A 27,873-nucleotide genomic window follows, 5' to 3' on the forward strand; every position below is an offset into this window, starting at 1 on the left:
TGCAGACCACATGTAACCACACCAGCCCAGGACCTCCACATCCGGCTTCTTCACCTGCGGGATCGTCTGAGACCAGCCACCCAGACGAAACTGTGGGTTTGTCCAACCAAAGAAGTTCTGCACAAACCAGAGTCTTGACCTGACTGCAGTTTGGTGTCGTAACCGACTTCAGTGGGCAAATGCTCACCTTCGATGGCCACTGGCATGCTGGAGAAGAGTGCTCTTCACAGATGAATCCCGGTTTCATCTTTACAGGGTAGATGGCAGACAGCTTGTGTGGGCGAGCGGTTTGCTGATGTCAACGTTGTGAACAGAGTGTCCCATGGTTGCGGTGGGGTTATGGTATGGGCAGGCATAAGCTACGGACAATGAACACAATTTCATTTCATCAATGGCAAATTGAATGCACAGAGATACAATGACGAGATTCTGAGGCCCACTGTCGTGCCAATCTTCAGCCGACATCACCTCATGTTTCAGCATGATAATGCATGTCCCCATGTCGCAAGGATCTGTACACAATTCCAGGAAGCTGAACATTTCCTAATTTTTCCATGGCCTGCATACTCACCAGACATGTCACCCATTGAGCATGTTTGGGATGCTCTGGGTCGACGTGTAAACAGCGCGTTCCAGTTCCCGCCAATATCCAGTAACTTCGAAAAGTCATTAAAGAGGAGTGGGACAACATTCCACAGGCCACAGTCAACAGCCTCACTAAGGAATTAACATGGTCAACAGATGCCAACACAGTTGTGAAGAGGGCACGACAGCACCTCTTCCCCCTAAGGAGGCTGAAAACATTTGGCATGGGCCCTCAGATCCTCAAGAAGTTATACAGCTGGACCATTGAGAGCATCTTGACTGGCTGCATCCCTGCTTGGTAAAGCAACTGCCAGGCGGTGTCAGAGGAAGTACGTGTAAACAGCGCGTTCCAGTTCCCGCCAATATCCAGTAACTTCGAAAAGCCATTAAAGAGGAGTGGGACAACATTCCACAGGCCACAGTCAACAGCCTGATGAACTCTATGTGAAGAAGATGTGTTGCGATGCATGAGGAAAATGGTGCTCACACCAGATACTGACTGGTTTTCTGATCCCCTCCCCTACCTTATTTTTAAGGTATCTGTGACCAACAGATGCATATCTGTATTTCCAGTCATGTGAAATCCATAGATTAGGGCCTACTGAATTTATTTCATCTGACGGATTCCCTTATATGAACTGTAACTCTGTAAAATCTTTGAACATGTTGCGTTTATATTTTTGTTCAGCTTATTATCATCACTCTAAGGTGAGACTCTCACGAACACAATGGTGCTCTCCGTTTTGCTCTACGATGACGTTGTCCCCACAGTGACAGTATGTACGTACCCAACAAGAAGCAATGGATTACAGGCAACACCTGCACTGAGCTAAGGGCTAGAACTGCCGCTTTGAAGGAGCAGGACACTAATCCGGACGCTTATAAGAAATCCTGCTATGACATCCGACGAGTCATCAAACAGGCAAAGCATCAATACAGGGCTAAGATCGAATCCTACTACGCCGGCTCTGACACTCGACGGATGTGGGGTGGGCTAGTAAACTATCATGGATTACAAAGGGAAACACAGCCGCAAGCTTCCCAGCGACGCAAGCCTACCAGACAAGCTAAAAAAACGTCAATGCTCACTTCGAGGCAAGCAACACTGAACCATGTATGAGAGCACCAGTTGTTCCCGACGACTGTGTAATCTGGCTCTCAGTAGCCAATGTGAGTAAGACCTTCAAACAGGTTAACATTCGCAACAGACGCGTACTAGAGCATGCGCTGACTAGTTGGCATGTGTCTATCATCGACATTTTCAACCTATCCCTGACCCTGTCTGTAATACAAACTTGTTTCAAGCAGACCACTATAGTTCCCATGCCCAAGAACGCCAAGGTAACCTGCCTAAATGACTATCGGCCTGTAGCACTCACATCTATAACCATGAAATGCTTTGAAAGGCTGGTCATAAACACCATCATCCCAGACACCCTGGACCCACTCCAATTCGCATACCGCACCAACAGAACCACAGATGACGCAATCTCTATTGCACTCCACACTGCCCTCACCCACCTGGACAAAATGAATATCTACAGTGGGGAAAAAAAGTATTTAGACAGCCACCAATTGTGCAAGTTCTCCCAATTAAAAAGATGAGAGAGGCCTGTAATTTTCATCATAGGTACACGTCAACTATGACAGCCAAAATCAGAATTTTTTTCCCAGAAAACCACATTGTAGGATTTTTAATGAATTTATTTGCAAATTATGGTGGAAAATAAGTATTTGGTCAATAACAAAAGTTTCTCAATACTTTGTTATATACCCTTTGTTGGCAATGACACAGGTCAAACGTTTTCTGTAAGTCTTCACACGGTTTTCACACACTGTTGCTGGTATTTTGGCCCATTCCTCCATGCAGATCTCCTCTAGAGCAGTGATGTTTTGGGGCTGTCGCTGGGCAACACGGACTTTCAACTCCCTCCAAAGATTTTCTATGGGGTTGAGATCTGGAGACTGGCTAGGCCACTCCAGGACCTTGAAATGCTTCTTACGAAGCCACTCCTTCGTTGCCCGGGCGGTGTGTTTGGGATCATTGTCATGCTGAAAGACCCAGCCACGTTTCATCTTCAATGCCCTTGCTGATGGAAGGAGGTTTTCACTCAAAATATCACGATACATGGCCCTTTTCATTCTTTCCTTTACACGGATCAGTCATCCTGGTCCCTTTGCAGAAAAACAGCCCCAAAGCATGATGTTTCCACCCCCATGCTTCACAGTAGGTATGGTGTTCTTTGGATGCAAATCTTCAATGCCCTTGTTTTATCACCAATCTACACACCCCATAATGACCAAGCAAAAACAGGTTTTTAGAAATTGTAGCAAAATTCTTAAAATTAAAAAACAGAAATACCTTATTTACATAAGTATTCAGACCCTTTGCTATGAGACTCTAAATTGAGCTGAGGTGCATCCTGTTTCCATTGATCATCCTTGAGATGATTCTACAACTTGATTGGAGTCCACCTGTGGTAAATTCAATTGATTGGACATGTCTATATAAGGTCCCACAGTTGACAGTGCATGTCAGAACAAAACCCAAGCCATGAGGTCGAAGGGATTTTCCGTAGAGCTCCGAGACAGGATTGTGTCGAGGCACAGATCTGGGGAAGGGTACCAAAAAATGTCTGCAGCATTGAAGGTCCCCAAGAACACTGTGACCTCCATCATTCTTAAATGGAAGAAGTTTGGAACCACCAAGACTCTTTCTAGAGCTGGCTGCCTGGCCAGGAAGTGACCAAGAACCCGATAATCACTCTGGCAGAGCTCCTGAGTTCCTCTATGGAGATGGAAGAACCTTCCAGAAAGGCAACCATCTCTGCAGCACTCCACCAATCAGGCCTTTATGGTAGAGTGGCCAGACGGAAGCCACTACTCAGTAAATGGCACATGACAGCCCGCTTGGAGTTTGCCAAAAGGCACCAAAAGACTCTCAGACTATGAGAAACAAGGTTATCTGGTCTGATGAAAGATTGAACTGTTTGGCCTGAATGCCAAGCGTCACGTTTGGAGGAAACCTGGCACCACCCCTACGGTGAAGCATGGTGGTGGCAGCATCATGCTGTGAGGATGTTTTTCAGCAGCAGGGACAGGGAGATTAGTCAGGATCGAGGGAAAGATGAATGGAGCAAAGTACAGAGAGTTCCTTGATGAAAACCTGCTCCACAGCGCTCAGGACCTCAGACTGGGGCGAAGATTCACCTTCCAACAGGACAACAACCCTAAGCACACAGGCAAGATAATGCAGGAGTCGCTTCGGGACAAGTCTCTGAATGTCCTTGAGTGGCCCAGCCAGAGCCCGGATTTGAACCCGATCAAACATCTCTGGAGAGACCTGCAAATAGCTGTGCAGCGACACTCCCGATCCAAACTGACAGAGCAAACTGACAGATCTGCAGAGAAGAATGGGAAAACCTCCCCAAATACAGGTGTGCCAAGCTTGTAGCATCATACCCAAGAAGACTAAATGCTGTAATTGCTGCCAAAGGTGCTTCAACAAGGTACTGAATAAAGGGTCTGAATACTTATGTAAATGTAATATTTCATTTTTTTTTTATACATTTGCAAACATTTCTAAAAACCTGTATTTGCTTTGTCATTGTGGGGTATTGTGTGTAGATTGATGAGGGGAAAAAACAATTTCATCCATTTTAGAATAAGGCTGTAACGTGGAAAAAGTCAAGGGGTCTGAATACTTTCCGAAATGCACTGTATATACAAAGGTATGTGGACACCCCTTCAAATGAGTGGATTTGGCTATTTCATCCACATCCGTTGCTAACAGGTGTATAAAATCAAGCACACAGCCATGCAATCTCCATTGAGAAACATTGGCAGTAGAATGGCTTTACTGAAGAGCTCAGTGACTTTCAACGTGGCACCGTTATAGGATGCCACCTTTCCAACAAGTCAGTTTGTAAAATTTCTGCCCCGCTAGAGCTGCCACGGTCAACTGTAAGTGCTGTTATTGTGAAGTCGGAATGTCTTGGAGCAACAACTGCTCAGCCGTGAAGTGGTAGGCCACACAAGCTCACAGAACTGGACTGCCGAGTGCTGAAGCGCGTAGCGAGTAAAACTAGTCTGTTCTCGGTTGCAACACTCACTACTGAATTCCAAACTGCCTCTGGAAGCAATGTCAGCACAATAACAGTTTGTCGGGAGCTTCATGAAATGGGTTTCCATGGCTGAGCAGCCGCACACAAGCCTAAGATCACCATGCGCAATTCCAAGCATCGGCTGGAGTGGTGTAAAGCTCGCCGCCATTGGACTCTTGCGCAATGGAAACGCGTTCTCTTGAGTGATTAATCACGCTTCACCATCTGGCAGTCCGACAGACTAATCTGGGTTTGCAGTATGCCAGGAGAACGCTACCTGCCCAAATGCATAGTGCCAACTCTAAAGTTTGGTAGAGGAGGAATAATGGTCTGGTGCTGTTTTTCATGGTTTGGGCTATGCCCCTTAGTTCCGGTGAAGGGAAATCTTAACGCTACATTATACAATGATATTCTAGACAATTCTGTGCTTCCAACTTTGTGGTAACAGTTTGGGGAAGGCCCTTTCCTGTTTCAGCATGACAATGCCCCTGTGCACAAAGCGAGGTCCATACAGAAATGGTTTGTCGAGATCGGTGTGGAAGAACTTGACTGGCCTACACAGAGCCCTGACCTCAACCCCATCGAACACCTTTGGGGGGAATTTGAACAACGACTGCGAGTGAGGCCTAATTGCCCAACATCAGTGCCCGACCTCACTAATGCTCTTGTGGCTGAATGGAAGCAAGTCCCCGCAGCAATGTTCCGACATCTAGTGGAAAGCCTTCCCAGAAGAGTGGAGGCTGTTATAGAAGCAAAGGGGTGACCAACTCTATATTAATGCCCATGATTTTGGAATGAGATGTTTGATGAGCAGGTGTCCACATACTTTTGGTCATGTACTGTATCTCATTTACATAATTATTCACACCCCTGAGTCAATAGTTTGTAGAAGTACCTTCGGCAGCGATTACAGCTGTGAGTTTTTCTGGTAAGTCTCTAAGAGCTTTCCACACCTGGATTGTGCAACATTTGCCCATTATTCTTTTCATAATTCTTCAAGTTCTATCAAATTGCTTGTTGATTATTGCTAGACAAACATTTTCAGGTGTAGATTTAAGTCAAAACTGTAACTAGACCACTCAGAAACATTCACCATCTTCTTGATAAACAACTACAGTGTAGATTTGGCCTTATGTTTTATGTTATTGTCCTGCTGAAAGGTAAATTAATCTCCCAGTGTCTGGTGGAAAGCAGACTGTACCAGGTTTTCCTCTAGGATTTTGCCTGTGCTTAGCTCCAGTCCGTAACGAATACAAGCATACCACCACTATGCTTGAAAATATGGAGAGTGGTACTCAGTAATGTCTTGTATTGTATTTGCCCTAAACATAACACTTTGTATTCAGGACAAAAAGTTAATTGCTTTCCACATTTTCTGCAGTATAACTTTAGTGCCATGTTGAAAACGTGATGCATGTTTTGAAAAATGTGGATTGGGTACAGGCTTCCTTCTTTTCAATCTTTCAATTATGTTAGTATTGTGAAGTAACTACAATGTGGTTGACCCATCTTCAGTTTTCTCCTATCACAGCCATTAAACTCTGTAACTGTTTTATTGTCACCATTGGCCTCATGGTGAATTCCCTGAGTGGTTTCCATCCTCTCTGGCAACTGAGTTAGGAAGGACACCTGTATCTTTAGAAAGGGTTTCTTCTTTGTCTGAAAGCAATGGCTAGCTAGTATGCTAACTATTCTAGCTAACTAACTGGCTGAATAAGTTGACGACGGACTCGCTCAAGCTGTCGGGACTAACTCACAACGTTAGACACGGACACGAATGATCTGCTAAGAGCGTCTGCTAAATGACGTAAATGTAATATATGTAATGTGACTGGGTGTATTGATACACCATCCAAAGTGTAATTAATAATTTCACCATGCTCAAAGGGATATTCAATGTCAGCTTTTTTTATTTTTGTACCCATCTACCAATAGGTGCCCTTTTTTGCGGGCATTGGAAAACCTCCCTGGTCTTTGATGTTGAATCTGTGTCTGAAATTCACTTCCTCGACTGAGGAATAATTGTATGTGTGGGGTACAGAGATGAGGTAGTCATTCAAAAATCAATCATGTTAACCACTATTATTGCACACATAGTGACTTGTTAAGCAAATGTACAGTGGGGAAAAAAAGTATTTAGTCAGCCACCAATTGTGCAAGTTCTCCCACTTAAAAAGATGAGAGAGGCCTGTAATTTTCATCATAGGTACACGTCAACTATGACAGACAAATTGAGAAAATCACATTGTAGCATTTTTTATGAATTTATTTGCAAATTATGGTGGAAAATAAGTATTTGGTCACCTACAAACAAGCAAGATTTCTGGCTCTCACAGACCTGTAACTTCTTCTTTAAGAGGCTCCTCTGTCCTCCACTCGTTACCTGTATTAATGGCACCTGTTTGAACTTGTTATCAGTATAAAAGACACCTGTCCACAACCTCAAACAGTCACACTCCAAACTCCACTATGGCCAAGACCAAAGAGCTGTCAAAGGACACCAGAAACAAAATTGTAGACCTGCACCAGGCTGGGAAGACTGAATCTGCAATAGGTAAGCAGCTTGGTGTCACGGATTCGGCCGAGGCTGCTCCTCCTCCTTGCTCGGGCAGGCTTCGGCGTTCGTCGTCCCCGGAGTACTAGCTGCCACCGTTGAATGTTATCGATGTTTGTTTGGTTTTGTCTTCCTTGTACACCTGTTTCCATTTAGTGTTCATTATGTCCCCTATAAGTTTCTCGTTTTGTTTGTAGTTAGTTGTGTGTTATTGTTCCGCCTGTCCGTTGGTGCTTTTTATTTTGCTCTTGTATTTAGAGTACGGACTCACTATTATCGTATCCTTTTGTATTTTGTGTATTTGCGCACTGTTTGCGTAATCGCTCGCCTCCGTTGGTTTTGAGGCCCGTTACTTTGTATTGACGTGTTTCTCCAATGTAAAGTCTGTTGGACTAAGCCTCTGTGTCCTGCGCCTGACTCCAACACCACATCCACATCAGCCCTTGACAGAATAACACACCACTATGGAGTCAGCAGGAGCAGCAGCAGCACCCGAGTCGCTGGAGGATCGAGTCAGCGGTCAAGACGCAAGGATCCATCAACTCGGATCCGCCCTGCAGGAGGTGATCAACACTCTGCGCCGATGGGAGACCGGAGGAGTGCGCACACCTTCTCCAACCTTACCACCACCATCGGTCAGTCCTCCCATCCCAGCTCCGGAATCCAGTGGGGTTCGGTTCTCGCTCCCGAGGGCGTATGATGGCGCCACAGCCGGGTGTCAGGGGTTCCTCCTGCAGGTGGAATGCTACCTGGCCACCATACACCCGGCACCCTCGGGATACGAGAGCGTTTCCGCCCTCATCTCCTGTCTCTCCGGCAAGGCGTTGGAGTGGGCCAACGCCGAATGGAGGGGAATAGACGCCACCACCATCACCTACGCGGAGTTCTCCCGCCGCTTCAGGGCAGTGTTCGACCATCCACCTGAGGGGAAAGCGGCGGGGGAGCGTCTATTCCACCTCCGACAGGGGAAGAGGAGCGCACAGGAGTTCACCCTGGAATTCCGGACTCTAGCGGCGGATGCGGGGTGGAATGAGCGGGCCCTCATCGACCACTATCGATGCAGTCTACGGGAGGACGTTCGTCGAGAGCTGGCCTGCAGGGACACCAACCTATCGTTCGACCAGTTGGTGGACATGTCCATCCGTCTCGACACCCTGCTGGCCACCCGCGGACGTCCCGAGTGGGGGCCGTCCATTCCACCCTCCAGCACCTCCGAGCCGAGCCCTATGGAGCTCGGGGGTGCTGGCGCTAGAGAGAGGAGGAGAGGCACCAACTGTGGCCGTGGAGGGCACACTGCGGCTAGGTGCTGGGGAGGGTCTCCAGGGGGAGGGGACAACAGGCCACGCACTGGGGAGTCATTTCAGGTGAGTAGGCGCCCCACTTACCCAGAGCTCTCTGTTGTTCACTTATGTATACCTGTAAGATTTCCTCAGGTTGCACCTCATTCCCAGCATAAGGCGCTAGTCGATTCAGGTGCAGCTGGGAATTTTGTTGATCTGAATTTTTGTGTAAGGTTAGGGATTCCCCTCCTTCCTGTTGATGCTCCCTTCCCTGTCCATGCACTAGATAGCCGCCCGTTGGGATCGGGGTTGATTAGAGAGGTCACAGCGCCACTGAAGATGAATACGCAGGGGGGTCATGAGGAAACTATTCAGTTATATCTGATCGACTCTCCTGCGTATCCTGTGGTGCTGGGGCTTCCCTGGTTAAATACTCATAATCCCTCCAACAGAGGGCTCTCAAGGAGTGGTCTGCCCAGTGTGTAGGGCGACGTCTAGGTGTTTCCGTGGGGGCGACCTCGGTGGAGAGTCCGAACCAAGTGCCCGCAATGCACATTCCCCCTGAGTATGAGGATTTAGCACTCGTGTTTAGCAAGACGAGGGCGACGCGGTTGCCTCCTCATAGACAGGGGGATTGTGCGATAGACCTCCAGACAGGAGCAGCGCTTCCGCGGAGCCATGTGTATCCTCTGTCTCAAGAGGAGAAGATGGCTATGGAGACATACATAGCCGAGTCTCTGAGACAGGGATACATACGGCCCTCCACTTCCCCTGCGTCCTCGAGTTTCTTTTTTGTGAAGAAGAAGGATGGAGGGTTGCGCCCGTGTATTGATTACCGTAGTCTCAATCAGATCACTGTGAAATACAGTTATCCACTCCCTCTGATTGCGAGTATGACGGAATCATTACACGGATCGCGTTTCTTGACAAAACTGGATCTCAGGAGCGCCTACAACATGGTGCGCATTAGGGAGGGAGATGAATGGAAAACCGCATTTAGTACCACCTCGGGTCATTATGAGTATCTCGTCATGCCATACGGGTTAATGAATCCTCCTTCAGTCTTCCAATCCTTTGTGGACGAGATCTTCCGGGACATGCATGGGCAAGGTGTGGTGGTGTACATTGACGACATTCTAGTGTACTCTTCTACCCGAGCCGAGCATGTAGCCCTGGTGCGCCGAGTGTTGTGGAGGCTGTTGGAGCACGACTTGTATGTCAAGGCAGAGAAATGTCTGTTTTTCCAGGAGTCTGTCTCCTTTTTGGGTTATCGGTTGTCCGCGTCAGGGGTGAAGATGGAGGTTGACCGTGTGTCAGCCGTGCGTAATTGGCAAACCCCAACCACGGTTAAAGAGGTGCAGCAGTTTTTGGGTTTTGCCAATTACTACCGGAGGTTTATCCGGGGTTTTGGACAGGTGGCAGCTCCCATAACTTCCCTGCTGAAGGGGGGCCCGGTGCGTTTGCAGTCAGCTGAGGCGGACAGGGAATTTGGGAAACTGAAGGACCTGTTCACTTCGGCTCCGGTGCTGGCGCATCCGGACCCCGCTTTACCATTCCAGGTAGAGGTGGACGCGTCAGAGGCCGGTATTGGGGCCGTACTGTCGCAAAGGTCCGGCACGCCACCTAAACTACGCCCCTGTGCTTTTTATTCCAAGAAGCTCAGCCCAGCGGAGCGAAATTATGACGTAGGGGACAGGGAGCTGTTAGCCGTGGTACAGGCCCTAAAGGTGTGGAGGCATTGGCTTGAGGGGGCTCAACACCCTTTTCTCATTTTGACTGACCACCGTAACTTGGAGTACATCCGGGCAGCTAGGAGATTGAACCCTCGTCAGGCCCGGTGGAACATGTTTCTAACCCGGTTCGTATTGAAAATAACTTACATCCCTGGGTCCCAGAACGGTAAGGCAGACGCCCTGTCCCGGCGGTATGACACAGAGGAGAGGTCCATTGAGCCCACTCCCATACTGCCGGAGTCTTGTCTGGTGGCACCGGTGGTATGGGAGGTCGATGCAGAAATCGAGCGGGCGTTGCGTACCGACCCTAGTCCCCCAGAGTGTCCTGTGGGTCGGACGTACGTTCCGCTTGAGGTTCGGGATCGTCTGATTTATTGGGCTCATACGTCCCCCTCCTCTGGACATCCAGGTATTGGCCGGACAGTGCACTGCCTTAGCGCTAAGTACTGGTGGCCAACGTTAGCTAGGGATGTGAGGGTTTATGTCTCCTCCTGCTCGGTGTGCGCCCAGTGTAAGGTGCCTAGACACCTGCCCAGGGGGAAGTTACAACCCCTGCCCGTTCCACAACGGCCATGGTCTCACCTCTCGGTGGATTTCGTTACAGACCTTCCCTCCTCTCAGGGGAATACCACTATACTGGTCGTTGTGGATCGGTTCTCTAAGGCCTGTCGTCTCCTCCCAATGCCGGGTCTCCCTACTGCCCTACAGACCGCTGAGGCACTGTTCACCCACGTCTTTTGGCACTACGGGGTGCCCGAGGATATAGTGTCTGATCGAGGTCCCCAGTTCACCTCCAGAGTCTGGAGGGTGTTCATGGAGCGCTTGGGGGTCTCGGTGAGCCTTACCTCGGGGTACCACCCAGAGAGCAATGGGCAGGTAGAAAGAGTGAACCAGGATGTGGGTAGGTTTCTGAGATCTTATTGCCAGGGCCGGCCGGAGGAGTGCGCGAGGTATATCCCCTGGGCAGAGATGGCACAGAACTCTCTCCGCCACTCCTCCACCAACCTAACCCCTTTCCAGTGTGTGTTAGGGTATCAGCCGGTTCTGGCACCATGGCATCAGAGCCAGATCGAAGCTCCTGCGGTGGATGAGTGGGTGCGGCGCTCGGAGGAGACGTGGAACGATGCACACGTCCATCTGCAGCGGGCCATCCGTCGACAAAAGGCGAGCGCCGATCTCCACCGCAGTGAGGGTCCGGTGTACGCACCTGGAGATCGAGTCTGGCTCTCGACTCGAAACCTGCCCCTCCGCCTGCCCTGCCGGAAGCTGGGTCGGCGGTTTGTGGGGCCATTTAAAGTCCTGAGGAGATTGAACGAGGTGTGTTACAGGTTACAACTGCCTATTGATTATCACATTAACCCCTCGTTCCATGTGTCTCTTCTCAGGCCGGTGGTAGCTGGTCCACTCCAGGACGATGAGATAAGAGAGACTTCTCCGCCCCATTTATATTTACATTTACGTCATTTAGCAGACGCTCTTATCCAGAGCGACTTACAAATAGGTGCATTCACCTTATAGCCAGTGGGATAACCACTTTACAATGTTTTTTTTTAAATGTTTTAATTTTTTTTTTTTTGGGGGGGTAGAAGGATTACTTTATCCTATCCCAGGTATTCCCCCACTGGACATCGAGGGGGCTCCGGCGTACACAGTTCGGTCCATCTTGGATTCGAGACGTCGGATGGGGGGTCTCCAATATCTCGTGGAGTGGGAGGGGTACGGCCCGGAGGAACGGTGCTGGGTGCCGAGGAGGGACATCTTAGATCCATCTCTCCTGACTGAGTTCCACCGTGGTCATCCCACGCGCCCTGCTCCGCGTCCTCCTGGTCGTCCCCGAGGCCGGGGTGGCGCACGGCTGGAGCCGCGCGTCAAGGGGGGGGTACTGTCACGGATTCGGCTGAGGCTGCTCCTCCTCCTTGCTCGGGCAGGCTTCGGCGTTCGTCGTCCCCGGAGTACTAGCTGCCACCGTTGAATGTTATCGATGTTTGTTTGGTTTTGTCTTCCTTGTACACCTGTTTCCATTTAGTGTTCATTATGTCCCCTATAAGTTTCTTGTTTTGTTTGTAGTTAGTTGTGTGTAATTGTTCCGCCTGTCCGTTGGTGCTTTGTATTTTGCTCTTGTATTTAGAGTACGGACGCACTATTTGCGTATCCTTTTGTATTTTGTGTATTTGCGTAATCGCTCGCCTCCATTGATTTTGAGGCCCGTTACTTTGTATTGACGTGTTTCTCCAAGTAAAGTCTGTTGGACTAAGCCTCTGTGTCCTGCGCCTGACTCCAACACCACATCCACATCAGCCCTTGACACTTGGTTTGAAGAAATCAACTGTGGGAGCAATTATTAGGAAATGGAAGAAATACAAGACCACTGATAATCTCCCTCGATCTGGGGCTCCACGCAAGATCTCACCCCGTGGGGTCAAAATGATCACAAGAACGGTGAGCAAAAATCCCAGAACCACACGGGGGGACCTAGTGATTGACCTGCAGAGAGCTGGGACCAAAGTAACAAAGCCTACCATCAGTAACACACTACGCCGCCAGGGACTCAAATCCTGCAGTGCCAGACGTGTCCCCCTGCTTAAGCCAGTTCATGTCCAGGCCCGGCTGAAGTTTGCTAGAGTGCATTTGGATGATCCAGAAGAGGATTGGGAGAATGTCATATGGTCAGATGAAACCAAAATATAACTTTTTGGTAAAAACTCAACTCGTCGTGTTTGGAGGACAAAGAATGCTGAGTTGCATCCAAAGAACACCATACCTACTGTGAAGCATGGGGGTGGAAACATCATGCTTTGGGGCTGTTTTTCTGCAAAGGGACCAGGATGACTGATCCGTGTAAAGGAAAGAATGAATGGGGCCATGTATGGTGAGATTTTGAGTGAAAACCTCCTTCCATCAGCAAGGGCATTGAAGATGAAACGTGGCTGGGTCTTTCAGCATGACAATGATCCCAAACACACCGCCCGGAGTGGCTTCGTAAGAAGCATTTCAAGGTCCTGGAGTGGCCTAGCCAGTCTCCAGATCTCAACCCCATAGAAAATCTTTGGAGGGAGTTGAAAGTCCGTGTTGCCCAGCGACAGCCCCAAAACATCACTGCTCTAGAGGAGATCTGCATGGAGGAATGGGCCAAAATACCAGCAACAGTATGTGAAAACCTTGTGAAGACTTACAGAAAACGTTTGACCTGTGGCATTGCCAACAAAGGGTATATAACAAAGTATTGAGAAACTTTTGTTATTGTCCAAATACTTATTTTCCACCATAATTTGCAAATAAATTCATAAAAAATCCTACAATGTGATTTTCTGGATTTTTTTTCCTCATTTTGTCTGTCATAGTTGACGTGTACCTATGATGACAATTACAGGCCTCTCTCATCTTTTTAAGTGGGAGAACTTGCACAATTGGTGGCTGACTAAATACTTTTTTCCCCCACTGTATACTCCTGAACCTATTTAGGCTTGCCATAACAAATGGGTTGAATACTTATTGACTCAAGACATTTCAGCTTATCATTTCAAAAAAGATAATTTCACTTTTACATTATGGGGTATTGTGTGTAGGCCAGTGACAAAAACATCTCAATTTAATAAATGTTATATTCAGGCTGTAACACAACAAAATGTGGAAAACGTCAAGGGGTGTGAATAATTTCTGAATTGTAATTTGTTATCGACTGTGTATTTATTCCACTTGTCACTATTTAAATGTTTTATTGATTTTTTAAAATGTTTAACTCTGCATTGTTGGGAAATGACCGGTAAGTAGGCATTTCACTGTAAGTCTACACCTGATGTTTACGAAGCATGTGACAGATTTGATTTGATTTGATTGAAGCCACAGAAGCTCAAGGCCGACCGTGGTACTGCAGGCATTGTTAGCAGAAAACAGGATCCCCATTATAGTGAATGGTAAAATGGCAATCTTCGTCATCAATCTTCTTGTAAACAAAACCATTTTTGGAAGACAGTCATGGTACCAATTATTGCTTCTAATACACCAGATATATGCCCTTGAACCAATTATGTTTTAAATCGCACACAGAACAAGTTATAAGAATAATTGAGTTGCCAATGGCAGCCTACAGTACCCTGCCTTCAACTTGAGTTACTCAATGAGAGGAGGCAGCACTGAGCTAGCCTGCAACGTCACTTCCTGGAGTAGCTCAAACAGTGCATGTTATGTCTCCATGAGACGGCATCTTAACCGACTTCATTTGGCTTCAATGCACTGTTGAGTCTTCACATAGGAATGAATGGTGTCACATGATAGATGGCTTGATCGAAGGCTTTGTCCATTCATACAGTATGTACAGTCATTGGTAAATACAGTCGCACCGACACCGCGGTATGCTCCATGCTGTTTAGTTACAATTTACACCAGCTTGCTATTGTTAGAATATGCTGTAACTAACCTGTTACCCCTGGTAGATTGCTTTCTTTTTCTAGGGTTTTTGAGTGATCTATAGTTGCTTTCTGTATTGTAGTTTTTTAACATGGTTAAACCTAATTGGTGACACATCCAATGCACAAACACTGCAATGAGTACCTATAAATGAATGCCAATTACATCTAAGGATTTGGCACTTACAGAGTACATAAGAAATTATATAATGTAAGACTAATTCCAGTATCGGCTCCCCTTTTCCCAGAGCTTATTGGTGCTCCCAGAGCTGATCCATTGCACATACAAGTCTAAGGAGCCAGAATGCTACCTAAATGAATGCATAGTCTAGCTTTTACATGACATGTTTTTGTTAATTACCATCCATATACCAGCTCTTCACTGGCTGATATAAATGTTTCCTATATGTGTATATATATACTGTATATACAGGTACATTGCTAATGAAGCAGATGTTGGCTGTGAAATGATCATTATGAGATCATTCATGCAGTAATTATGTGTTTCTCAACCAATTGGCCTTTGGACACCAATGTTTGAAAATACATGTATGTGTTTTATTTACATGTGTGCGTGTGGTGTGTGTGTGTGCGTGCATGCGTTTCTAAGCAGAGGTATGGTAACTACATAGCTAATCCCGAACAAAGGCTTTCTTGCCATGCCTAGCAAAGGGAACTGGAGAGGATCATGGTCTCTATGCTCCTCACCCCCCCCACCACAAACACACATACACAAACACACACAGACTCAGACACACACACACTCCCTCTGATTTGGGGGGTGAACACACTGAGGCCCTCTCAGAGTAGAGGCAGGGATCACCATGGCTACTCACCAGAACCAGGGGTGAAGTGAATAAATGAAAAGCTCAGCACAGCAAGAGCTGGAGTGTGTGACAGCTGCATTGATGCTCTCTCGCCTGTGTTTTTAGCTCCTTTTGTGCAGCAAAATGACCTCTCTCCCTTTCCTTTACACTTTACAGTTTTTCTTCACCCTGAATATTATGTTTGGTAGTGTAACGTGTTTTACTTCACAATCAAATCCCCGTTGGGCTTCATATATTGTTTTAGGCATTGCACAGGCAGAAGCAGTTGCTTTATTGTTGCAATTATGTATTGATAAAATAAGAAAGAGCATAGTACTGCACTCAATAACATATTCCTTATACATTCCTACTAATGTAAGAAAACAGTGTTGTAAGGACTGCCCCCTGATAATTATACAATTTGATACATTTCAGTATCTAAATTAGTTTGATTTGGTAGCCTACAACTAAGGCAGCATTTCTTTACAGCATATACTTCCTTCTTTACTTCCTCACAACATAAAGAAGTGTATTACAGTAGCCCACAAGCATAAAACACAGACAGATCAACCAATGCAGTTTCTTTAAGGGTTTTATTTTGGTCTATTTGTGAACCATGTTACCGCCTTCGTGGAAACCCCATTACACTTGACCATTCAAGCCGCGGCGCTCCTGAGCGGCAGCAGTAGCCAATAGGCTGTTTCGGTGTACCAGAGCAGTGTTGCTCACAGGACGCTTCTGGGTATCGACTTTGTATTTGCGCCTGACTCAAAGCTGTGTGTACACAGTCCGTTGAATAGAAGAAAACTCTCACTCTCCTCCTGAATACAAAGCTTGAAACATGTATCTGGGATTTCATTTATTTATTTATTTAAAAATATATATTATTTTCTTCTTCCAAGGCCTCCAGTCGTCTTTGCCATTTTCTACAAAGTATGTCAGTGTCACGACTTCCTCCGAAGCTGCCTCCTCTCCTTGTTCGGGCAGGCTTCGGCGGTCGTCGTCACCGGCCTTCTAGCCACTGCCGCTCCTCATCTCATCATTCCATTGGTTTTGTCTTGTTTATTACACACACCTGGTTCATATCCCCTCATCAGTACCTGTATACGTGTTTCCCTCTGCCCCCTTGTCTTTGTGTGTGATTGTTTATTGTGGAGGATAGTTAAGCTGGAGCTCCGTGTATTTTGTATTGCTGGGATATTTCCCCGTGTGCCTTGTATTTTCCACTGGAGTGTTTTTTGAAGCATTACTGCGTAACTCTGTATTTTCAGAATAAAGCCTGTTATTCTGTGATATACCCTCCTGCGCCTGACTCCTTCGACATCACCTCATCACAGTCAGTCAAACAGGGAGGAAGAAAAGAGACATGGCCAGTGCAATAATAAGTGCTAACACACTGTGATTGGACAGCACAGCAAAGATTAAAACCCTAATAAGCAGATCCAGAACCATCCAAAACCAAACAGCCTCTTAGTGATTGTGATGGAAATGTGCCATACATCGTAATGTGTATAATAACAGGTGAGAGATGGCCTTGGTGTCGCTGTTTCTTCTTAAAGTTTGGCCGTTTGCAGTCTTTTTAACGCTCCGAGGTAAACAAGTAAACACAAAGCAAACGTGATTGCCCCAGGAGGACTGTCTGCATACAAAGTGGCGATAAGTGTCAGCATTGATTTCACTGGAGTTTTTCTGCTCTGTTCCGCTCACCCTCTCATACTCTCGCTGTGTCGCTGCCGGCAGTGTTTCTTTAAGTTACGCTGCTGTACTGGGCTGTGCTGCACACTGTGTTCTGTCCACCTCAAGGGAGGCAAAGATAGGAATTATGCAAAGGGTTATTTACATTTTGCAAGAGAAGCAACTATGGTGCTTGATAAAAGTTCAGCATAATAACAGTAGAAGTTTGAAATAGCACCTGAAAATGAGCAATGACGGTTCAAAAACGGGTTAGATTAAAGGAAGGAAGTGGTATTCTACAGGGATACACTTTTTAACAGGACCTACCGTGTGTCACGACTTCCGCCGACGCTGCCCCTCCTCCTGGTTCGGGCAGGCTTCGGCGTTCGTCGTTACCGGAGTACTAGCTACTGCCGATCCCATTCTCATCACTCCACTCCACTTGTCATGTCTTGTCAATCACACACACCTGGTGCTCATTCCCCTAATTAGTATGTGTATAAGTGTTCCCTCTGTTCCCCTTGTCTTTGTGAGTGATTGTTTTGTTGTGAGAGCGTGTAGCTCGGTTGAGCTACATGTCACTGTGTTATTGCCAAGGTGGATGTTTTCCCTTGTACAGTTTCGTTTGACGCTTGGGGCGTTTGATTTATGCAAACGGATTAAACTCTGGACTTCGGTATTTTACCTCCTGCGCCTGACTCCTTCTTTCACACCTCGTCACACCGTGGCACACATATTTTATGTAATATACTCACTTCTGAATAGATTTAAAGTGAAACACACGAAGCCCATTGGGCAAAAAAAGTCAAGCGTAAAGCTAACAAACCAGTTTTGAGAGAGAGACTACATACTGCATTTAGTTGACCTCTGACCTTCAGTTTCATGCTTTGTGGGCTGTCAGCTTTGTCCTTCCTGTCCGTGGTATTTACCGGAACACACTGCCATGGATGGCTTGCTCAAGATTAAATGTTGACTCTCCACTGCAGTTGACAATTTACCTCAAGTTTGCCCCTGACAGCAGGGGAGGGTGAATAACAAACGGCTTCCCTATTGGATTGTCAAGAGGCGCATGCTGAGGCATGCCCATGCAACCAATACCATCATTATGCCCCAGACATGCCATTCATCAACAGCCTGATGGAATCCATTAATAAAATACATTTGGTGTCATTTTGAGGCTCTATTGGATATATAAAACATACATTAAGCCCGCAGCGATAGCCAGGCAATCATTTGATACACCTATTGACTTGGAAACAAAAATGATACTGCCAGACACCTGCTGGGATACAACATGCATCTGTAAAACCTTTGTTGCATTCCAAATGGCACCCTATTCCCTACATTTTCCACTACTTTTGACCAAAGCCCTATGGGTCCTGGTCAAATGAAGTTGTTGTTGTTGTTTTCTAAAAGTGAAGTGGTTGGGAAATAACCCTGTTTCAAATGTAACCACACTGTAATCCCTGGGCAGCTCTGGGCTTCATATCCTACAGAATTGTGTTAACACTATGCAACACTCTCCATATTCCCACCAGACTGCTTATTAGAATGCATTTATGTGCACTTTGTTCACTTGTTATTTGTAAAAATATTCAGCACCATGTTTCTGCCCAGGAAAACCCTTGAACCTATTTTAAAATGATACAGATATACATAATGGATCGATCATAATGGTATGTCATTGGATTTGTTTTTATAAATCACCAATCCTTTTGAACATCTCCCTTCCACTGACTGACATTATCTCTGGTCTCCAATTACAGCTCCACTCGGACGTTGACAAAGGGGACGGCAAAGTGAAGTACGTGCTCTCCGGGGAGGGCTCCACCTCCATCTTCACCATCGACGAGAACACGGGGGACATCCACGCCACTAAGCGTCTGGACCGGGAGGAGCAGGCCTATTACACCCTGCAGGCACAGGCCGTGGACCGGCTCACCAACGTCCCTGTGGAGCCCAGGTCAGAGTTTGTTGTCAAGGTCCAGGACATCAACGACAACGAGCCCAAGTTCCTGGACGGACCCTACATGGCCGGGGTACCAGAGATGTCAGCACTGGGTAAGCCTCTTTCTCTGCCTCTCTCTCTGTTTGTTCGTCCCCAGTCCTCTGTCTTCGTCGCTGTCTGTCTGTCTGTATAATAACATTTGATTAGATTTTTGATTTGATTTTGATGTCTGCCTGTAGTCTCTCACTCTCTCTCTCTCTCTCTCTCTCTCTCTCTCTCTCTCTCTCTCTCTCTGCATCCACCCACCACAATCTACAATATCCTACATTTATCTGTCTCTCATCTCTCTCGCTTCCGATATTAATGAACATAGCCTACGCTTTGTTATAAACATGAAACTGAATCTGCGGCATTCATTTGTCTGTCAGGCTGTGCATGATTGTCATAGCCACAACTGAAGAGGGTCCTTTTCCACACACAGAGGTTTTCTCTCTAGTGTTTTCATTAACTGTTGCGGTTTCAAAACACTGTGGTTTTAAAAGCTCCAAAATCTAATCTGACCCTCTACAAAGTAATTACTACAACTGGTTAGTTCCTTTAAGTGGTTCCCATTGTTCCACAGTGTACATTGTTTAGATGCGGTTTTATCCCTAAAATAGTGAACAACCTCATGAGCCCCCCCAAAAAGATAATTGCTTAGTTTGAACGATGAAAGCAATGAAATATCTCCTTATACAAACAGACCCGAAACCCCAATGTTGAGCAATGAATCTACCGAGTTCAGAGATGACAGATTATTCAAATCCAACAGGACATGTAATGGAGCACCTCACGAGGTGCTTCGCCACGGAAACAAAAGCTTACCGCACAGTGCCTGGGGACACTGTGAGCCAATCCTGTTGGAATGGGAAATGTGGATTAAGCCTCCATTTAAAATTCATATGACAATCTGCCAGGGAGAGGAATAAGAGGCTCCACACGCCAAGCGGCAGACAATGTCTCCCAATCTTCAGGGTTAAGTGATATGACAGGACAAACACACCAGCCTCAATATTCTTATCATGTAGACCCAGAGACAGCAGAACATTGCATCTATGTGTTTTATCTTCCTCAGGCTGATAGGCAAAGATGCAAACAAGTGGATACATGGAGAGACTGTTTGCTGTGAAGTAAAGTCAAAATGGAGCCTATGCTAAGCGTTAACTGGCAGTGATAGGAGTATTTTCCAGGCCAATGCAGTGCTTTGCTCATAACATTCATAATCGGCACTGAGATCTTATAAGGATTAGGCAGCCCAGAGTCAACGGGGGGTACAGTACAGGGCTCTAGCTTGAGGAACTAGAGGATTCCACTACAAGGGCTTGGTGTCTCGTGTCCAATGGGAGATAAGAGAGATAGAGCAACTGAGCACATCATCTGCAGTAAAGGAAGCGCTCCGAGTTCACAAACACCATGAACACCAATACGCCGGGTCACACTCTCTGGCTTATTTACATCGCCAAGGTCTTCATCTGAAGTTGTTAGAACAGCATGTGAATAATACATCCCGCTCTTTGTAAATATCTGTTCAGGGCAATTTACAGTACAGGAGCGGGCCAGGCACCTCTTGTCCTCCATAACACCTTTATAGATGTGTTTAAATCATTAATGGACGTAGACTGGCTGCCTGTAATGAATGGGTTCAATTTAGAGGAAATCATGAATTTAATTAATTCAAGCAATTAGACGGTGGTTGCTAGTCCCGTACACATGGTAGACCTTATGGCCCTAGGATCTAGGAAGACTTTGTCTTAATCACACCTCGGGATGTCAAATAAAAGACAAGAGGGGCTTGAAGACATTTGGATGTGTCAACCTCTGAGCAGCCGAGGCACAGGTCTCAGGTCTACACGTCAGACAGACGTTCCCCGGGAGCTGATGGAGGGCTTAGGGAATGTAATGTCAGACCAAGGCCACTGCCTCGTTGAAATGTACCACCCACCACCCCTTTATCCACCTGTCATTGTTCATGTCTAATTCATGAGCTCCCAAGATCAAGGATGGAATAGTCAGTTAATTACGGAAGAGAAAAGGAAAGAGGTACTCTGGTTTCAGGTGACATGGATATACAGTGGGGGAAAAAAGTATTTAGTCAGCCACCAATTGTGCAAGTTCTCCCACTTAAAAAGATGAGAGAGGCCTGTAATATTCATCATAGGTACACGTCAACTATGACAGACAAAATGAGAAAGAAAATCCAGAAAATCACATTGTAGGATATTTAATGAATTTATTTCCAAATTATGGTGGAAAATAAGTATTTGGTCAATAACAAAAGTTTCTGAATCATTTGTTATATACCCTTTGTTGGCAATGACACAGGTCAAACGTTTTCTGTAAGTCTTCACAAGGTTTTCACACACTGTTGCTGGTATTTTGGCCCATTCCTCCATGCAGATCTCCTCTAGAGCAGGGATGTTTTGGGGCTGTCGCTGGGCAACACGGACTTTCAACTCCCTCCAAAGATTTTCTATGGGGTTGAGATCTGGAGACTGGCTAGGCCACTCCAGGACCTTGAAATGCTTCTTACGAAGCCACTCCTTCGTTGCCCGGGCGGTGTGTTTGGGATCATTGTCATGCTGAAAGACCCAGCCACGTTTCATCTTCAATGCCCTTGCTGATGGAAGGAGGTTTTCACTCAAAATCTCACGATACATGGCCCCATTCATTCTTTCCTTTACACGGATCAGTCGTCCTGGTCCCTTTGCAGAAAAACAGCCCCAAAGCATGATGTTTCCACCCCCATGCTTCACAGTAGGTATGGTGTTCTTTGGATGCAACTTAGCATTATTTTTCCTCCAAACACGACGAGTTGAGTTTTTACCAAAAAGTTATATTTTGGTTTCATCTGACCATATGACATTCTCCCAATCCTCTTCTGGATCATCCAAATGCACTCTAGCAAACTTCAGACGGGCCTGGACATGTACTGGCTTAAGCAGGGGGACACGTCTGGCACTGCAGGATTTGAGTCCCTGGCGGCGTAGTGTGTTACTGATGGTAGGCTTTGTTACTTTGGTCCCAGCTCTCTGCAGGTCATTCACTAGGTCCCCTCGTGTGGTTCTGGGATTTTTGCTCACCCATCTTGTGATCATTTTGACCCCACGGGGTGAGATCTTGCGTGGAGCCCCAGATCGAGGGAGATTATCAGTGGTCTTGTATGTCTTCCATTTCCTAATAATTGCTCCCACTTTTGATTTCTTCAAACCAAGCTGCTTACCTATTGCAGATTCAGTCTTCCCAGCCTGGTGCAGGTCTACAATTTTGTTTCTGGTGTCCTTTGACAGCTCTTTGGTCTTGGCCATAGTGGAGTTTGGAGTGTGACTGTTTGAGGTTGTGGACAGGTGTCTTTTATACTGATAACAAGTTCAAACAGGTGCCATTAATACAGGTAATGAGTGGAGGACAGAGGAGCCTCTTAAAGAAGAAGTTACAGGTCTGTGAGAGCCAGAAATCTTGCTTGTTTGTAATTGACCAAATACTTATTTTCCACCATAATTTGCAAATAAATTCATAAAAAATCCTACAATGTGATTTTCCGGATTTTTTTTCCTCCATTTTTCTGTCATAGTTGACGTGTACCTATGATGAAAATTACAGGCCTCTCTCATCTTTTTAAGTGGGAGATCTTGCACAATTGGTGGCTGACTAAATACTTTTTTTCCCCACTGTAAACTCGTAAGAAATTTTATTTGAAATGATTATTTCCCTGTGATTTGAGATTTGGGGAAAGCCAAAGGAAAAGTAAGCTGGAATTATAGAGCACATTGATTACAGTACCAGTGTGTCTCAGTGAGATTGTATGGTTCAGAGCATTGGCACCTACCTATAGGCACATCCTGGGCACAGCAGGGCAATTATGGGTTTGTCTTTATTAGAATTTTGTCATTCATTGTCACATGCCAATTACAAATAAAGTTGAACTAGTCTCCGAGGAACAATCCCAGCTTATCTCAAGCGGAGGGGAGCAGGTGTGAACGTGCATGAATATAATCAACTTAATCATGGGCACCAATGTTGAATACTCATCAAGGCGATGCAAAGTTGGTGAGCTCAAACTGCAGGTTTTGAATATTGCTTTTGTAATATCTAATCATCAGTCATACCCACACTCAAATCCATTTTGTATTAGAGATTAACAGAGTTGCTATAAACGTTTCTCACCACTCTCATACTTTGCAGCTTATGTTACCTTTGTCAGCATGTTGCACTAACATACAGTACGCCTACCTTTTGAAATGTTTAAGCTTTGCTGGTGAAAGTGTACTCTAATGGTAATTCTTTAGTATATGTTACGTTAAGTAGAAGAGAAGTAAATACTTATCTTCTGTCTCATACACATTTTGTTCAACTAAGTATAAAAAGTTGCAAGCCATAACAATGCAACACATATAGCTTATAGTTTGAACATTTGGAACTTGGATCATGTTTACTTGGAGATGAGTATTCATGGTGGCAGTTGGATCCAGTCTTGTGTCTGTAAAGCTTTGATGAATACCTGTCGCCCATTCAAATTAGACATGCTGCTACATTTATTTTCATTACTGTCAGATGACAATCGCTCACCCCGAGATGCAGACTTGATTAGGAACCCCTGTTTTGTCCGGATTCACTGGAAATAAATGAAAATATGAGAAATTGATCAATCACACAAATGAAGACAGACAAATAGTGAAGTGACACAGACAGGCAGAAGACAGCTGCATCGAGAGGAACCGTGTAATATATTCTGATGTGAGGATGTTTATCCGTTTTGGACAACCACTCTTGAAGGCTGGCTATTCTTATTCGTGACCTTGACTGCTATAAATATTACAGTGTTTCGCTACCAATTTCCTCTAGCCTGGGTATCACTACAGATACCACAGAAAACACAAAATAGAAATCTGAGAGAACCATTTTACACATCAGAACCATTATTGAGGGATAACCTAAATCAGTTTTAGCTTACTGCAACTGTAACTGCAACTGTGTAGTGATAAGAATTGTGAATACCATAGCACAGCACTCTAACGTAGTGGCATTGATTGACCTTGTTTTTTTTATGTTGTAATATAACCTGCCACGACTAAGAGTTGATGATATAATCTTGGGGGTCCACATAGAACTAGCTTGATTATAACATCTCAATGTCCACCGAGCCATTTTCTATTATATTGCTCAAATTCAGGACCAGCGCCTGTTAATTCTGGTTTATGACTGGAAATTGTGCGGTCTAATCTTCCATTTCCATGATCACGTCATTCTGTAAGAGTACGTAAAATATGGCCCATGCACGAAAGTGGGCTTTTTATAACGGTGTTTGCTGCAAAATAAAATATAACCTACTTTGTAAGACAGGCACTTTCCTTTATGTGCTACAGTATGGGCCTAAGACACCGCCAGAGATGCATTGCTATTAAAGTGAAATATACATACATAAAATGTGTCTCCCGAGTGGCGCAGTGGTTTAAGGCACTGCATCGCAGTGCTAGCTGTGCCACTAGAGATCCTGGTTCGAATCCAGGCTCTGTTGTAGCCGGCCGCGACCGGGAGACCCATGGGGCGGCGCGCAATTGGCCCAGCGTCTTCCAGGGTAGGGGAGGGAATGGCCGGCAGGGATGTAGCTCAGTTGATAGAGCATGGCGTTTGCAACGCCAGGGTTGTGGGTTAGATTCCCACAGGGGGTATGAAAAAATAAATAATGTATGCATTAACTGTAAGTCGCTCTGGATAAGAGTGTCTGCTAAATGACTAAAATGTCAAATAAAACAGCCTATTCATCTGACCATGCTCAACGGCAAAGGGAACACTTATGGGAAACAATGGTTTTTATTCCAAGGTTACGTCTCCTACGTCAACGGTTGATTAATGTAATGTTTGTCAAGTCAGAAATGGGCCTCAGCTTCAAGATCACCAATGACGCAAAGTCTGAGACTTACTTTCCTTGATGGACGTTCATCCTCACACAAAAAATACAATTTAACATCCCAGAAAATATAACATTCATTTCAGTGTGTATTAGTTTTTGTGATAAATTCACCCTAGAATGGCAGTGGCTCTCCTAGTAGCTCTCCATTGAGGTCCAGTTGTTTTGCATGGTAGATTACTGGCTCAGTACACTTGGTTCTGTATGTTACAGATAAAACGCTGGTCTCCATCAGGGGCCTGACCATAGTTCACAACAGAACAATAGAGGTAAATGGTCTAATTAGCGATGATTACTGGACCTTTATGCTTTGAAACTCTGGTCCCTTGACCAAAGCACTCCTTCCAACAAGCTCTCACATTGTCACGTCAGATTTAGATCTTAATCCATTTTTCTCAAACATCAAATTTCAAAGTTGTTCCAAATGTTGTTCCAAAACGTCAGTTTAGGCATTAACCCCCGAAATCTTAAGGTTAGGCAATTAACTCTGAATGGTTAATTGGGATAGGCATAAAACAAAAATCTCAAAAACAACTTTCTATCACTAGATTCAAACATGCAACCTTAACCACCAGAGGCAGATGCTGCATTAACTCCGAATGGTTAAGGTTTGGGATAGGCTTAAAACAAAAATCTCAAAAACGACTTTCTATCACTGGATTCAAACATGCAACCTTTACCACCAGAGGAAGATGCTGCATTAACTCCGTAAATGAAAATGTAACTCCGAATGGTTGAGGTTTGGGATAGGCTTAGAACCTCTACGGGATCGGTGTCCCTTATAAGGGACGGTTGATGCTCAACATGCGATATGTGACTACAATGGTGTTGTAAACAACAGCCAACTTTCCGGGACATAGACATGTCTTATATGGGCAGAAAGCTTAAATTATTGTTAATCTAACTGCAGTGTCCAATTTACAGTAGCTATTATAGCTAAAAAAATACTATGCTATTGTTTGAGGATAGTACACAACAACAAAACACTTTTATTACGGCAACTGGTTTGGTACATTCACCTCTGAAGGTAAATAATGTACTTACATTCAGTAATCTTGCTGTGATTTGTCATCCTTAGGATCCCAGTGATAAAATGTAGTGTAGTTTTGTTTGAAGAATCAATTTTTATATTCAAATGTAGGAACTGGGTTCTACAGTTTGACCTCTGACTCCACACCCTGGCCATCTAGATGTGTGAAGGTTAGTGTATTTTCTGTAGGCAAGCTAATGATCCATCATTTATGACATTCCTGGAAGTGTGCAAACTTAATTATGTATTACCATAGCATTTTCGTATGTTCTCTATAGTTATGTACTTGAAAACCAATTGAGCACATTTGGGAAAAATCCTGGCAGACTTGAAACAAAATATTGTGTAGTGATATAATTCTTCACTGGATCAGTCTGAAACTTTGCATACACACTGCTGCCATCTGGTGGACAAATTACATCTAGAATCCTACATCACTGTCTGGCCTTTCTCTTGCATTTCAAAGATGATGCAAAAAATAAATAATAGAAAACACATGTTTTTTTGTTTGTATTATCTTTTACCAGCTTGAATGTGTTATATTCTCCTACATTCATTTCACATTTCCACAAAGTGTTTCCTTTCAAATGATATCAAGAATATGCATATCCTTGCTTAAGTTCCTGAGCTACAGCCAGTTAGATTTGGGTCATTTTAGGCGGAAATTGAAAAAAAGGGTCTGATCCTTAAAACAAAAATCTCAAAATGACTTTCTATCACTGGATTCAAACATGCAACCTTAACCACCAGAGGCAGATGCTTACGCCCACCCCCATCCATCATGCCTACTCCCATCCACCACGCCCACTCCCATCCCCCACAGCCACCCCCATCCACCACGCCCACCCCCATCCACCACGCCCTAGCTAAACTGAAACCTACTTAAAGGTAACAGCACTCACTGTTGGCCCTAGTGGCTAGTTTCCACGTCATCTCCCGACATCCTCAGAGATGGCTAAGGTCCAGCTGTGTAGAGGCTAACTGCATTAGGAAATATGGAATATCAACATGCTAACAGTGTCATTAACAATCACTTTAAAATCAAATGAATTGTGTTAGTTCTAAGAACGGCTATTCATTTTTCAACCTCTGTTGCAAGTTTCCAAACTATTGGGGCCCCTACACATATTTCCAAACTAGAGTAGGCCCCTACATACAATGGGGAAAAAAAGTATTTAGTCAGCCACCAATTGTGCAAGTTCTCCCACTTAAAAAGATGAGAGAGGCCTGTAATTTTCATCATAGGTACACGTCAACTATGACAGACAAATTGAGGAAAAAAAATCCTGAAAATCACATTGTAGGATTTTTTATTAATTTATTTCTAATTTATGGTGGAAAATAAGTATTTGGTCACCTACAAACAAGCAAGATTTCTGGCTCTCACAGACCTGTAACTTCTTCTTTAAGAGGCTCCTCTGTCCTCCACTCATTACCTGTATTAATGGCACCTGTTTCAACTTGTTATCAGTATAAAAGACACCTGTCCACAACCTCAAACAGTCACACTCCAAACTCCACTATGGCCAAGACCAAAGAGCTGTCAAAGGACACCAGAAACAAAATTGTAGACCTGCACCAGGCTGGGAAGACTGAATCTGCAATAGGTAAGCAGCTTGGTTTGAAGAAATCAACTGTGGGAGCAATTATTAGGAAATGGAAGACATACAAGACCACTGATAATCTCCCTCGATCTGGGGCTCCACGCAAGATCTCACCCCGTGGGGTCAAAATGATCACAAGAACGGTGAGCAAAAATCCAAGAACCACACGGGGGGACCTAGTGAATGACCTGCAGAGAGCTGGG

The 27,873-nt window shown here is 45.2% G+C and overlaps 1 protein-coding gene across 1 annotated transcript in view; it reads left to right on the top strand.

Annotated features, from left to right (window-relative positions):
* LOC121569930 (cadherin-7-like) overlaps positions 1-27,873 on the top strand; it is a 143,339-nt gene that overhangs the window by 39,969 nt on the left and 75,497 nt on the right. The window contains exon 3 of the mRNA XM_041881275.1: positions 18,908-19,202. Coding sequence (XP_041737209.1) covers positions 18,908-19,202 — 295 coding nt within the window. The remainder of the gene's footprint in view (positions 1-18,907; positions 19,203-27,873) is intronic.

This window comes from Coregonus clupeaformis, chromosome 7 (assembly GCF_020615455.1).
Source record: "Coregonus clupeaformis isolate EN_2021a chromosome 7, ASM2061545v1, whole genome shotgun sequence".
Lineage (NCBI taxonomy): Eukaryota > Metazoa > Chordata > Actinopteri > Salmoniformes > Salmonidae > Coregonus > Coregonus clupeaformis.